Source organism: Schistocerca nitens, chromosome 9 (assembly GCF_023898315.1).
Source record: "Schistocerca nitens isolate TAMUIC-IGC-003100 chromosome 9, iqSchNite1.1, whole genome shotgun sequence".
NCBI classification, from domain to species: domain Eukaryota; kingdom Metazoa; phylum Arthropoda; class Insecta; order Orthoptera; family Acrididae; genus Schistocerca; species Schistocerca nitens.
Genome location: NC_064622.1, coordinates 392,595,311 through 392,609,420, shown reverse-complemented (window position 1 = coordinate 392,609,420; position 14,110 = coordinate 392,595,311). Strand labels below are relative to the sequence as shown.

Sequence of the window (14,110 nt, the reverse complement as noted above, 5' to 3'; positions counted from 1 at the left end):
ATGGTGGAAACGGCTGCGGACAACTACCGACGGCTGTTGCTCAGAGTCCGCACGTCAGTCCGCAGCTCGTGGTCGTGCGGTAGCGTTCTCGCTTCCCGCTCCCGGGTTCCCGGGTTCGATTCCCGCCGGGGTCAGGGATTTTCTCTGCCTCGTGATGACTGGGTGTTGTGTGATGTCCTTAGGTTAGTTAGATTTAAGTAGTTCTAAGTTCTAGGGGACTGATGACCATAGATGTTAAGTCCCATAGTGCTCAGAGCCATTTGAACCAACCAGTCCGCACGTCAGCACGACTAAACGCCCTACAATCGATTGATATGCTGAGGGAGTGTCACTCGCCAACCTTTATCTCGCTCCCATGATGTGCCACCTGACACACCTTCTCCCCTTGACGCGCACGATGTCTGTGAGGATTCAGGCTGCTTCTGGATACTATGTAAGCCTGAGACAGCTCTTTAAGGTAGAGTACAAAACGCTTACTCTCCCAGCGCGAGAAGGGGGCTTGGTTTAGTGAACGTGCACGAGAAGGCGCGTGCCATGTATATTAATACTATGGCGCAACAGGAATCACTCGCTTACGGGGACGATCATCGAAGAACTAGTACCACGTCGCATCTTCGCCCCCGTTAACATACGTGCGCACGTTCATCGTTGAACTACGTGCGCACGTTCATCGCTGAACACGCCTTTACCGACGTCCCGACAGTCGACATCGAAGGACGTGCACCATCTGCTTCTTCAACAGATGCCCGGAACAGGGCAGAACGGAAACATCCAGCCGTTAATATACTAACATTCTTGCGGCGCACTATAAATATAGCAATATCTTTCGATGTAGTATTTTTTCCAGAGGAAATGTATTTTCCCCGTCAGAAGGAGAACGCAGTGGCTTGTATCACAGGTACGACGGTCCATTACAAATATAGAGACACACGTCTGAACGTACTGCATTACTGGCAATACTTGCAAGATGGATACACAAGTACAAGGACTGGTATGCCAATTTCCCAGGAACGATTTTTGCAGATCTGTCATATACTTGGGACGTACCGGGTACGCAAAGATGAGCGGTGGTGCTGTCATTGCGAAACCGACCACATTACGTGAATAGCTAAGGAAAACTAACGCGAGTATGCAACCCAGGAAGAACTAAAACTTGCACTGTTAGCAATGGGATGTTTTTTCGAACTTTGTTTTAATATCTATAAATACTTTTTTTAAAGAGTGCCGGAGGTGGTCCCACTTTGACTTTGTTATTATTTCATGCTGCATGGTAGGATGGCAGTGAGGTTCCTACCAGGAAAGTTATGATTTATAAGGACGTACTATGGTTTTGTGAACAATAAAGGTTTGTGATTCTCCTACCTTCCTTTAAAAAAAAAGTTGGTAGAGCAGTTGCTCATGAAAAGCAAAGCTCCTGCGTTCGAATGTCCATATGGCACACAGTTTTAATCTGGCAGTAACTTTCAGTTATCTCAGTATTGGACCAAGCAATAATTGAACCAGCAGAGAGTTCTTGTAACAGCCCATTGCTAGTAGTTCCAAAGAACAATGATTCAGTGAGGACGGTACTTGATTCAAGGCAGATCAAGATTATTATTATGCCAGTGATGGATAAACTTCAGAGCTTAGATGACTTATTACTAAAGTTTCATGGTGTGAAACTGTATTCCTCGGTAGATTTAGGAAATAGATACTGGCAAATGTAGCTCCACTTCCGTGTGTTGATTGTATATAATTCCCTTTGTGTTACCAGTGTTACCAGTTTTGCACTCTCACTTGCACGGAATATTTCCCCACCAACTATCAAGACTATTCTACCTAACAATTTGAAGAAAATAGCCTCACTCTTTGCTCATGATTTATTAATTGCTGAACAGAGGAGGAGGAGGAAATTAGTGTTTAACGTCCCGTCGACAACGAGGTCATTAGAGACGGAGCGCAAGCTCGGGTGAGGGAAGGATGGGGAAGGAAACCGGCCGTGCCCTTTCAAAGGAACCATCCCGGCATTTGCCTGAAGCGATTTAGGGAAATCACGGAAAATCTAAATCAGGATGGCCGGAGACGGGATTGAACCGTCGTCCTCCCGAATGCGAGTCCAGTGTGCTAACCACTGCGCCACCTCGCTCGGTAAATTGCTGAACAGTCATCGTCTACCCATAGTCGTATTGTGTGCACTCTGTTGCAGTAGTTTCCTGATTCTGGCTTTACTGCAAATTTAGAAAAATCAGAGTTTGGGAAATTAATTATCAAATTTCTTGGATATAGTATTTCTGCTAAAGGTATCCAGAAAAGCCAAAATCCATAGAAGAGTTTGTTATTGCCACACGCAAAAGCCAAGTGAGGGCATTCTTGAGCCTTGCTAATTTCTGCTAGCAATTTGTCAATCTTACTGTCATGTCTGCTCCTAGGCTATGTGAGCTGACAGGAGACAATATGATATGCAATTGGGATAACAAGACACAAGCCAAATATCAAAGTGTTAAGTATGCTCTTGTTGCTGCTCCACTGTTGTCAAATCTCAATTTCTCTAATGCTTTCAGTATCTATACTGTCAGTTGAAAAATTGCTTTGGGTAGCTATCTATTCCAATAAGTAGAAGAAAATATTGTAGTACGTCCGAAAATGATGGTGTTTGCCAGCAGAGTGTTGTCAAAGGGTGAACACATTATCCTGTCAAAGAGGCGTAGATTCTACCAAAAGTTCGTTCCTTCATGGAGCGAGTGCTCATCAGAGGCAAGGGTGTCGTCAGGATTGCCCCAGGGCAGTGGGCTAGTGACCTGTGTCGGGTCACTGGTCACCCTCATGCTGCATTTCGATGACGTTTGCATTTGGTACAGCTCCCACTCTGCAGCCTTGGCCGAAAGCCATTTCCTAAGTGCCATCTGAAGGACCTCTGTTTCGACTCTTCCCATGGTTTCCAGTCCTCTCCTGCAAACGCAGGGACGGCCGATATGGCCGAGCGGTTCTAGGTGCTTCAGTCCGGAACCGCACTGCAGTTACGGTCGCAGGTTCGAATCCTGCCTCGGGCATGGATGTGTGTGATGTCCTTAGGTTAGTTAGGTTTAAGTAGTTCTAAGTCTAGGTGACTGATGACCTCAGATGTTAAGTCCCACAGTGCTTAGAGCCATTTGAATCATTTTTTTGCAAACGCAGGTCATGCGTTTCTGGCGTCATACAATAGTCCATCCTGACCGAGAACTCTGCTTGTCTAACCAGCACTTAATGGTTGTTGCATCGTCCCAATTTAAGAGAATCTTCTTTGATAATTGGCTGACCCATACTCGTAAACTAAAGACTAGCCGCCTGCGGAAGCGTAACGCTCTCTGCTTCCTTAACCGCATTTCTTGAGGGGTGGATAACGCAACTGTTCTTCCCTGTCTGTCAAATCGTTTATGCCGAGCGGTTCTAGGCGCTACAGTCTGGAACCGCGCGACCGCTACGGTCGCAGGTTCGAATCCTACCTCGGGCATGGATGTGTGTGATGTCCTTAGGTTAGTTAGGTTTAAGTAGTTCTAAGTCTAGGGGACTGATGACCTCAGATGTTAAATCCCATAGTGCTCAGAGCCATTTGAACCATTTGGAACCATTTGAACCAAATCGTTTATGTGTATAGAGAATAATAGCGGTTCTATCACTGGCCCATCGCTGGCAGCCGTTCTCTTGGTCATGTGGACAGATGAGTGAAATACGAAATCTAAACTGGAATAAAAACTGACGAATAAAAATCGATAGGAAGGCTCTGAAGCCCCAGTCATGGAGCGTAACTAAAATGTGATGGAGCGAAACAGTGTTGTATGTCTTATCGAGGTAGAGAAAGACGGTAATGAGTTCCTGGTGGTTAGAAAAAGCCTGCCTGATTGCCGTTTTCAACCTTCCCAGCAGCGTCGGCTCATTCTTAACGGCCAGGCAGCCTGGTCGCACCTGAAATTTTGGGACATAACTTTATTCTGTGCATTTTTTCAGTATTATATCAAGTAGTTTGAGTATGACATGATCTCGTAAGTGACAGAGACCAGAGGTAATTAGGTCCAGTTTCCAATGATCCATTGCAAGAACCCATGACGTTACTACGAGCTGTTAGTAGTGGGTCGACATGGCCCAGTCGCCGTCACTCCTCTCTCATTCCCCCTCAGCGCTTCCATCCACAGTGGCGAACCTGTTTTCTTTCCCCTACCCACCTCGAGGGCCAGCGCCAGGTGGTCCGTACTCCCTCCACACCCCTGGCTCCAAAAACTGCAGTCGTTGTGACGTGACCAAGGTGCTCCCTTTTTCCACCTCACCCCTCGCTGCAGCATAGTTTGAGGCTATCTCGGGTGGACCTAGTGAATGGGCCAGTTCACGCAACCCCTCTTTCCCGGCACCGCAGATAAGCCTGCCGTCACTGTCACGTTACGACTCTCTCATCTGTCCGCCTGTCTACACAATGTTGGGTGCTAACTGACTTGCGCTTGTAGCCAGAATTTTCAGTCGCATCACTTAATGCACTCTCTTGTAGCCGTTGTAACGCGCCTTTCTGCATTCCTCCCCCCCCCCCCCCGCCACCCCCTCCCCTTGCACTATACTCCCACTGCTATTGCAAGCGGGCCAATCTCTCAGTAGTGTGTGGTATCCTGGAACTATGTGGTTTAAACTCCGGTATTCTTGCAGTGATTTTAAATTAATAGACTGTTTGCTAAAAACGTCCATTAATTTACTAATTATGGAAGAGAAGCCTAGAAATCAAGTGGATGGATACATATAAACCAAAAGATTTCTTAATGTCTCAACTCAGTGAAGAGAACAACAGAACTTTCAGTAATACATGGTTCTGCATATGTGGTTAACCATGAGCGAAGAGAAAGTTTGAGTTGGCTGTAAGGATCTAAAGCATGTAAGTGGTCGAATTAATACACATCACGAAAGTGGACTACATTTAGAAAATGCTCGTAAATACAAAATGTTTGGTACCATTAACACTGCTGTTCAGATTGATTCAGCTAATGAAATGTCAATTCAGGAAAGTTATGCATTCCTTATGAAGAATAGACATATATTAAACAAAATAGTGGAGTGCTGCAAAGTTTATGGAACTAATGAATTTGCACTAAGGGCCACCAATAAAAAGCAGGAGTCAGCTTACAATGGCAATTTCTTAGAAGGATGGAAAATTTGGGTTTAACATGCTGTCGACATGGAGCACAAGCTGGCATTGTTTCAAGGATGCGGAAGAAAATCGGCCTTGCTCTTTCAAAGCAATAATCTTGCCATTCGCTGAAGCGATTTAGGGAAAGCATAGGAAACCTAAATCTGAATAGTCAGTCGCGAATTTGAACCATAGTCTTCTCAAATGCGAGTTCAGTGTGGTAACCGTTGCACCATATAGCTCAGTGCAATTTCTTGGGTTTCTTGTCTCTTCTAGAAAAACTTGACAGTGTGTTACACGACTACTTAAACAGCTCTAGTATTTCCATCTGTAAATATACGTCACACTTCATACAAAATTAACTTTTAGGCTGTATGTATCAAGTTTACATTGGAGAACTGATAAATGATATTAGTGCTGCTATTTCTGATTCTGTGTTGATATATGAAACAACAGATATTACATACAAAAATCAGTCTGTCATTATTCTGCGATATATGACAGAATAGAAACCTATTCAAAGATTCCTTTCCTCTGACATAAATGACAAAAAATGAAGGTTACATAACAACGGTTCTGAACAATTCCACCTTGCAGTTCATTGAAATTTTATTTGAGCACCACCGACGAAAATGAACATGAGCTACAACTATTATCCATATGGCCGGTTGTGAATCATCCCTCATGTAAGCCACACTGGCAAGGATACAAAAAGCACCGGGAAATTAGAACCGAGCACAATAAGAGGGCTACCATTCTTCTAAGCAGTTTGCAGAGAATGTTGTTGACCCTAATAGGCCTGTAGCTGCTGGTGGATGTTGGGCAAGATTTATATTACCCCTGAGAAGGAAAGACACCTTCAAGTCAAATACAGGTTGAATATCCTGACTAGAGCTTTGAGTAACATTCAGATGTTGGATCATCTGATTATTATTTGAGTCGGGGCCTAGGGCCCTAGAGTGAGATGAGGCAACAACGTGAAGCAGTTGCCAGTCAGTGAGAGGCCCATTACACAATTCGACAAGGCTGCGGGTGAAGGAGAGGAAGAAGTCAACTTCTTATTTTTTGGAAGGCAGCAGGGTAAGAAATGACGCCGACGCTGTCGCAAAGTGCGTTGGAATCTAAGAGTCATTACAAAGACCAACCCAAAGGAAGAGATGCATACAGTTGTTGATTTTTCGGGGCCCAGAAAACTACAGAGCTTGGTCTACACCTGTGACAAAGAGGCATATGTTTGCAGCAAGGAGACATAGGACTCCCAGGTTTCCTTCTCACTGTGCTCCATTAGATGGTGAGCCTTATAGCGAGGAGAGTGATCTGTGAACGATTTCGTTAGAGTCTCTTCAATGATCTTTGATGATCCTTAATGGCTGCTGCATTCTCTTTTGTCCACCATGACACCAGCTGATGGCGAAAGAAGTGATTGGAAAGATATATAGTGATTCCAATGGTGTGGATAATCATATTGGAGACATATTCGACAACCTTGCTTATGCAATCTGATGAAGAGGGTGCAAAGCTGACAGGAAATGAATAAAACTTCTAGTTGGCTCCTCAAAGCGGCCAACATGGTCATTGGCCCAACAGGTGGTACCAAGGAAGCGACAGGATCATCAGACAATGGTCTTTGTCAAAATGCTAGCTAACATCTACATGTACATCTACATCTACATGGTTACTCTGCAATTCACACATGTGCCTGGCAGAGGGTTCATCGAACCATTTTCATATTACTTCTCTACCATTCCACTCTCGAATGGCGCGTGGGAAAAAGGAACACCTAAATCTTTCCGTTCGTGCTCTGATTTCTATTATTTTATTTTGATTATCATTTCTCAATACATAGGTGGGTGTCAACAAAATACTTACGCATTCAGAAGAGAAAGTTGGTGATTGAAATTTCGTAAATGTATCTCGCCACAAAGAAAACTTCCTGTGTTTCAGTGACTGCCACCCCAACTCGCGTATCATACCAGTGACACTCTCACCGCTATTGCGCGATACCACGAAACGAGCTGCCCTTCTTTGCACTTTTTCGATGTCCTCCGTCAATCCTACCTGGTAAGGATCCCATATCGCGCAGCAATATTCCAGCAGCGGTCGTCTCTCTTTATTGGGTTTGTCGCATCTTCTAAGTGTTCTGACAAGAAAGCGCAGTCATTGTAGGAGGCCCATGAGACTGGGTGAAGAGATTGTAAGGTCGATGGCTGAAAGATGTTATGGACAGCAATGAAGTTTATATAGTGCCGTCATAGAGGGAAAACAGGTCAAGATCAGAAAGAAGCTGGACTCCTATCAGAAGAAGTCACACTCCCCCACACGGACTCGCATGCATTGAAATCATCAAGTGGGAGAAAAGTCGAGGAAAGTAGTAGGATTAAGGTGTTCATCTCAAAGCAAACAAGTGGTCTGTCTGTAGATAAATAAACGTTACAAATGATAATCCATGGGGTCATTTGCACTCTCACCGCTACTGCTTCCAATGACATACAAAGGGGAATCCACTCGCTGATGATATCTGTGTGAACGAATCTGCAGATACCTCCAGACGCCTTCTTGGCATCTGTATCGCTCCGACAGAATACATGGCAACCTTGGAGCTTTGGCGGATGGTCATCAGTGAAGCACGTCTCTTGGAGAGCAATACAGAGCACAGAAGAAGAGGAAATAAGTCATCGTAGTTCTGGCACATAACAGAAATATCCACTGCATCACCTAGTAGCCACTGTCCTGGTTAGCTGTGAACAGAATAAGACAACCGGTCATGTTCTAGGGTCACTTCTACTAGCCAGTGGGTTTACCTCACAAATTAAAACTGCTTCAGAATCTGATGGCGTGCAGGTATCTGGCACCTCTGGGGCACCAGAGTGACCTTCTCCCAAAATTTCTTTTTCTTCTCTTTGACTTTTGGCAGTCGGTATTCTTGGGAAGGCTTGTGCTTTGTTGCTGTAGGAACAAACGAAGAGTGGGCAGCCCTCAGATCCACAGGCTGTGATTCCTTCAGCCACTGGTTGGTATCATACTTCTTATCAATAGGTTTCAGCAAAGAGAGTCGTAAGAGGGAGCTCTCTCAGTGGAAAATGGTAGATGAGGGAGCTGCTTCTCCATGTGGGTATGGGGTTCCAAAAAATGGTGCTGCAGGTATCACAAGAGGGAAAGGGCTGTGGTATATTTAGTTTTGAAAAAATCAAGGTAGAAGGGGTAACAGCTGTGAATTTTGCATAATTTGTCAACATGTAAACTGGATGCATGCTTTCATATTTTTTCCTTGCTTCAGAATATGACAGGTGGTCAACTGATTTATATTCCTGCAGTTTTTTTTTTTTTTTTTTTTTTTTTTGAGCACTGAGCAATCAGGTCAAAGTGGAGGATGGCGATCCATACAGTCTACACAAAAAGGAGGTTGTTTCCAAGGATGACCTTCATGAAGGAATGTCCTTGTATCTGCATTTTAGGTCTATTGCGCAGTAGGATGACATGATGTACCTGTAAAAGCATGAGCACCAGAAATAGCTCATGGACAGTGGGATGAAAGGTTTCACATCACATCTCTATGTCATAGCTTTAACATTCTCTGGGATGGAGGAGGGAGGGCTGAGCAGATATTTCCTTTAATAATTAAGATAAAAACACCTGTACCCATTTGGATATCTTTTGGAGATTTTTGTATTTGATAAGCAAAATGTGTACCTTTCTGTTCTAGATTAGCTTTTAGTCTGCTGGTTTGAAAGGTCTCTGTGAAAGGTAACTCCCTGTACCACAATCAAAGTTTTATGTGGAGTAATAATCACAAGTAACTAATGAGTCCACTTCAAATTTGTCTTCTATTTGTACCATCATAAATAATGGTTTCTTCACTGTAAAATTAAATTCTTCTGTTCTATTACACACCAAGTATAGATTTAAGTGTTTCATTACCATTCTTATGGTTTGTTTCTCTTGCCAAGGGGTAGATGGTGTAGGGTTGGTTGGTTAGTTTGGAGATTAAAGGCACTAAACCGCAAGGTTATCAGCCTCACCAGTGTAGGAAAATCAGCTGCATTAAGTGCCCACATTGAAATGTCAATACCTGTCTGTTTAGACAGGTGGATCAGTAAGGCCATTACGACAATATAATCTCATGCGTTTCATGTGCGAAACATCCTCTCTGATGCCACACACTCCAATCCAGGGCAATCTCCACAGGCACCACCCAGCTGCAGCAACTGTCATTTGGCATGACAGCCATTGTCAGGAGTAGTGAAGCTCCAACAGAATGGGCATCTACTCCTTGACAGTGCAGGAAGTTAGTAGCTCAAGTACCAGTAGTATGATCCCTGTGTTGCGACTCTTTTGGAAGGGAACCTGACGACCCTACCATGTCAGATTATGTACAACATGGGTTTTGAAGCACGTAAAGAAGCCTAAATTGTTATTGTGTACACCGGAACTTTAATTCTGTAGGCAGGTGGCACTATTGAAGGTGTTCATCCCGAGTCAGATCATACTATAGAAAAAAAGATGTAAATGGATGTTAAACTCCAAAGGGGGTTTAACCAGAAAGCTGATGTAAAAAATGGATGAAGAGGAAAACAAACCACAACATACGAGAGACATAGCCAGATCAATATCATGTCACCATGAGGAGGATAGAAAAAGTAGTAAGGATAGTCAGAGATGAGGGATTATAGCACAAGAAAGGAGGTAGGTGCTGCAACAGCATGGGGACCTCTGCTTGACATGCACCTCGTGACAAAAGAGTCATGATCTCCTTCATGGGAACATCAAAGCTAACCAACTCATGCTGCATTCACTCTTGTATTAATTTATTCATGTCTTCTCAATTATTATTTTATTGTTTACTTTGTTTGCATGATGCACTGTGTAGGTTGTGTGATGGTTTGATATTTCCCTGCCGGCCAGAGTGGCCGTGCGGTTCTAGGCGCTAAAGTCTGGAGCCGAGCGACCGCTATGGTCGCAGGTTCGAATCCTGCCTCGGGCATGGATGTGTGTGATGTCCTTAGATTAGTTAGGTTTAATTAGTTCTAAGTTCTAGGCGACTGATGACCTCAGAAGTTAAGTCGCATAGTGCTCAGAGCCATTTTGATATTTTCCATGCAAGTGTTCTGGCACAAGAGACCCCAAATTTCTGGAAGTAATGTAACTGTCAATAGTTTACAAACCTCGACATAGAAAAAACCTACACAGTGTGCAGATATGAATGTAAACAAATAAAAGTATTTTATGAAAGCTGTTTCAACAATCCAAAAGGCAGTTCTGCTGAAAAATAGTTTCAGATATCATTTTGGACTTAGAAAGAAAACAAGTCACGAAGTATGAACTAAAAATGAGCCTTGTACTGCTTTCTAAATATTGTTTCAAGTGGTTTTTTTTAGTTTCTTGTTTCCAGGTAAATAAGTGATGATCTTTTATAATTGTTGGACGATAGTTTCCCAATCTTTCAGTTTACATCAGTGTGGAAGATTTACCACACCCATTTAAGAATATTTATTGCAAATTTAGCTTTGATTACAAATAAACTATGCAATTTTGTTAATTGCTTAATGATGTTAATGATTTTTTTATAATTTTTGGATGACATTTTTCAAAACTTTTCAGTTTTACAGTGTGGAAGAATTACTGTACACCTTTGTCATGAACATGCATTATGAATTTGGCTTTGATTATAAATAAATTTTGCTACTGAAGTTATTACAGAAATAAGGGTGGCATGGCATAAGCCCACATTCACAGCAATCAGTGTTCATAATACATGTAACTTTGGGGTCAACAACTAAAGAAAATTGACAATTTGTGGTAAGAGTGTCTCAGTACATGTATAATACCAAGGGAACTTCAGTACTCACTTGCCATTTGTACTCGATTGAAATGAGAGAGTCACTCACGTAACATGGACTTGAGTATGTACTACAGTCGTGCGAACAATGAGCAGTATCAGTTATTGGTTGGGTGTATGCTTCCCTTGTAAACTGTATTGGCATGGAGAGATGGGCATAAATGTAGCACCACCTGCTCTGCTACTGATAAGGCATAAGTAAACTCCATGAAGTGCTGGGCACAGCTGTAGATCGAGTTGCTGTACTACTGGTGTGGTATACGGAAGCTCTTGGCTGACACTTAAGCTGGTATAGTAGTGCAAGCTGCTATGCTACTGATATGTGTGTACGCACCATCTGCAGGAATATGGAGGCGCGCAAATCGCTGCGGCGCGTGTCAGCAACGCCCTGGTGAGCACCCTGGAGTGACTCACGCAGGTGCGCCGCCTGCTGCAGGTCCCGCTCGGCATCGCTGCGCAGTGCAGCGAGCTGTTCCGTGCGCTCCTGTACACGTTCCGCCAGCTTCACGCCATCGGCAGACAGCTGTTCGTACGCCGCTACTGTGCGATTCCGCCCAAACACCTCCAGTTCGCCCACCTGCTTTCTGGCACTTTCCAGCTCATGTGTGGCGCGCGTGTGCAATATCCGCTCCTTGCGCAGTCGCAGCAGCTGTGGCCATACGCGCTTCAGCATCTGCTCCGCTTCCTACGACATAATGTGTTGGGAAAGTTCACAGCCTGCTACTAGCAGTGAGTGAGTGTTAATTACACTTAACTCATTCACTTACTTTTTTACTCTGTTGGTCATAATATTGAAACACCAGAAGATTAAAAACAACGATATTTTACTTATTTTGCATCTAACAAGAACGTATGATTACATTTGGAGGTAATTTCAAGGTGCAATAGAACTGCTACTTATTGGCAGCAACAATGATTCCAACATGGCTCAGCATCGAGTCAAACTGATCTTGGCTGACAGATACGTGTATATTGTTACATGCTGCTTTATGTTGGAGCTTGTGTGTGTTTGCAGTTTACAGGCACTCAACAGCTCATTTATCAGCACCCACGCGAAAATTAGTAGCAATAAATTTGGTTAAAATGGCTAAAAATGTCAGAGGAAGAGGCGTAAGCCTATAGAATTACGCTCACTCACTCCCAACATCACTAGCGGTCATCCCCCGCAATTACACTTTCTCACATCCCTTACAGTAACATAAAATCACTAAAATGTTCTAAAACTTTAATAAAAACGCCAGTAATACAAGAGAAGAGCTCAGATAACTACCAAGGGAGATGTGACTGGCTGATCACTTACATGAAACATGGGTTAGCCAGCGACCCAGATAATTTCTGCCCAAAATTTTAGGCAAAAAGTAGGACAATTCACAAACATAAAAAATCATACCACCTACGTTTAATTGTCAAGTAACTAGAGCCTAAATCTGTCTGGTTCAGATGGTTCAAATGGCTCTGAGCACTATGGGACTTAACTGCTAAGGTCATGAGTCCCCTAGAACTTAGAACTACTTAAACCTAACTAACCTAAGGACATCACACACATCCATGCCCGAGGCAGGATTCGAACCTGCGACCGAAGCGGTCGCGCGGTTCCACACTGAAGCGCCTAGAACCGCTCGGCCACTCTGGCCGGCAAATCTGTCTGCAAACATCTGTTGCCCTCTGGTCTGAAAATAAAACAGTCTAATAAAACGTGGCGCACTGTGATTTGTATGCCATAAGTACCACACAGTGGAGGGTCCTCTAGCTGGGGCAAGACGCCATGCGACATAGCACTGTGTTCTATGTGAAGACGGGTAAGGAGGACCACATCCTCCCTTTGTGGATGGAAGATTGTATGCCCTAGCCACGAGGATTTTACCAGATACAGCTTAATGACATCTACACCGCATCAATCATAGTTGCTATCCATGGCTGCAGTGCCTCTTTCTCGGCAACCCATGAACAGATCATTTCTGAGGCTGAGTAATCTGGAGAACGTGTTGCCCAGTGCAACAGGCGAATATCCTCTCTGTCAAGATGGGTCAGTACAACACAGACATCAGTCTTGGGTTATGTTGTTGAAAGATAGCGTCGTGGATACCTTGAAGATATGGCACAACCACTAGCTTCAAAACATCACAAATATTGGCTACATCTACATAAGTATTATGCAAGTCAGCACACGATGCATGGCGTGTACCTTGTAGTACTGCTAATGTTTGCCTTTCTTGTTCCACTCGCAACTGTAGCAAGCGAAAAGTCACTGTCTATATACGTACATATGAGACCTAATTCCTCCTATCTTGTCTTCAGGAACCTTGCGCAAAAAGTACGTTGGTGGTAACAGAACTGCTCTTCAGTCAGCAGCAACTGCCAGTTCTCTAAATTCTCTCAATAATGTTTCAAAAAAAGATCGTTGTCTTCACTCCATGTATTCCCATTTGAGTTCAGGAAGCATCTCTGTGAGTTTCGCGTGTTGTTGGAAGACATTGGTAACAAATCTAGCAGCATGCCTCTCCATTGCTTCGATGTCTTTCTTTAATGTGACCAGTGGTGATCCCAAACACTCGAGAAGTACTCAAGAATGGGTAGCAATAGTATTTTCCCTTATAGACGAGCCACAAGTTCTTAGAATTCTCAAAATGACTCAAAGTCGACCATTCAGCTATGTTACAGCGGTAGCCTGTGCTACCACGGCAGATGCTGAGCCCTAATGAGGATGACAATGAAATCTGGAAATGTCCATTCTCGTGGACCCTCCACTCATAGATATGTCCATTACACTGCTGCACAAGGAACTGGGAGACAGTTGGAAAGAGCATGTGGTGCCATTTCTGTGTCCAGTGTTGCTGTCAGGTGGAAATTGGGCACACACCACTGTCTGTGTTACATTCTGAGTATAGAGCAATTAGTGAAAGAAAATGAGGAGAAATTTAGAAAAACTATTAAAGATAAGGGAGAAAACTAAAAATTTTAAATTCTTCTGATGACGTAATTCTGTCGAGGATAAAAAAAATCGAATGGATAAGCTCTTAAAAACAGGTCATTCTGAGAGAATTAGATTAGAAAATGAGACGCTGAAAGTAGCAGGAGGCTTTTACTATTTAGCGACCACTGATGCTGGCAGAAGAAAAAATATATTACCAGATAGAATTCACGGAAGACTT

General features: G+C 43.5%; 1 protein-coding gene across 1 annotated transcript in view; it reads right to left on the bottom strand.

Moving 5' to 3' along the window:
• Positions 1–11,265: 11,265 nt before the first annotated feature.
• Positions 11,266–14,110, bottom strand: part of LOC126204261 (cilia- and flagella-associated protein 251-like) — a 181,378-nt gene continuing 178,533 nt past the window's right edge. The window contains exon 8 of the mRNA XM_049938651.1: positions 11,266–11,643. Coding sequence (XP_049794608.1) covers positions 11,266–11,643 — 378 coding nt within the window. The remainder of the gene's footprint in view (positions 11,644–14,110) is intronic.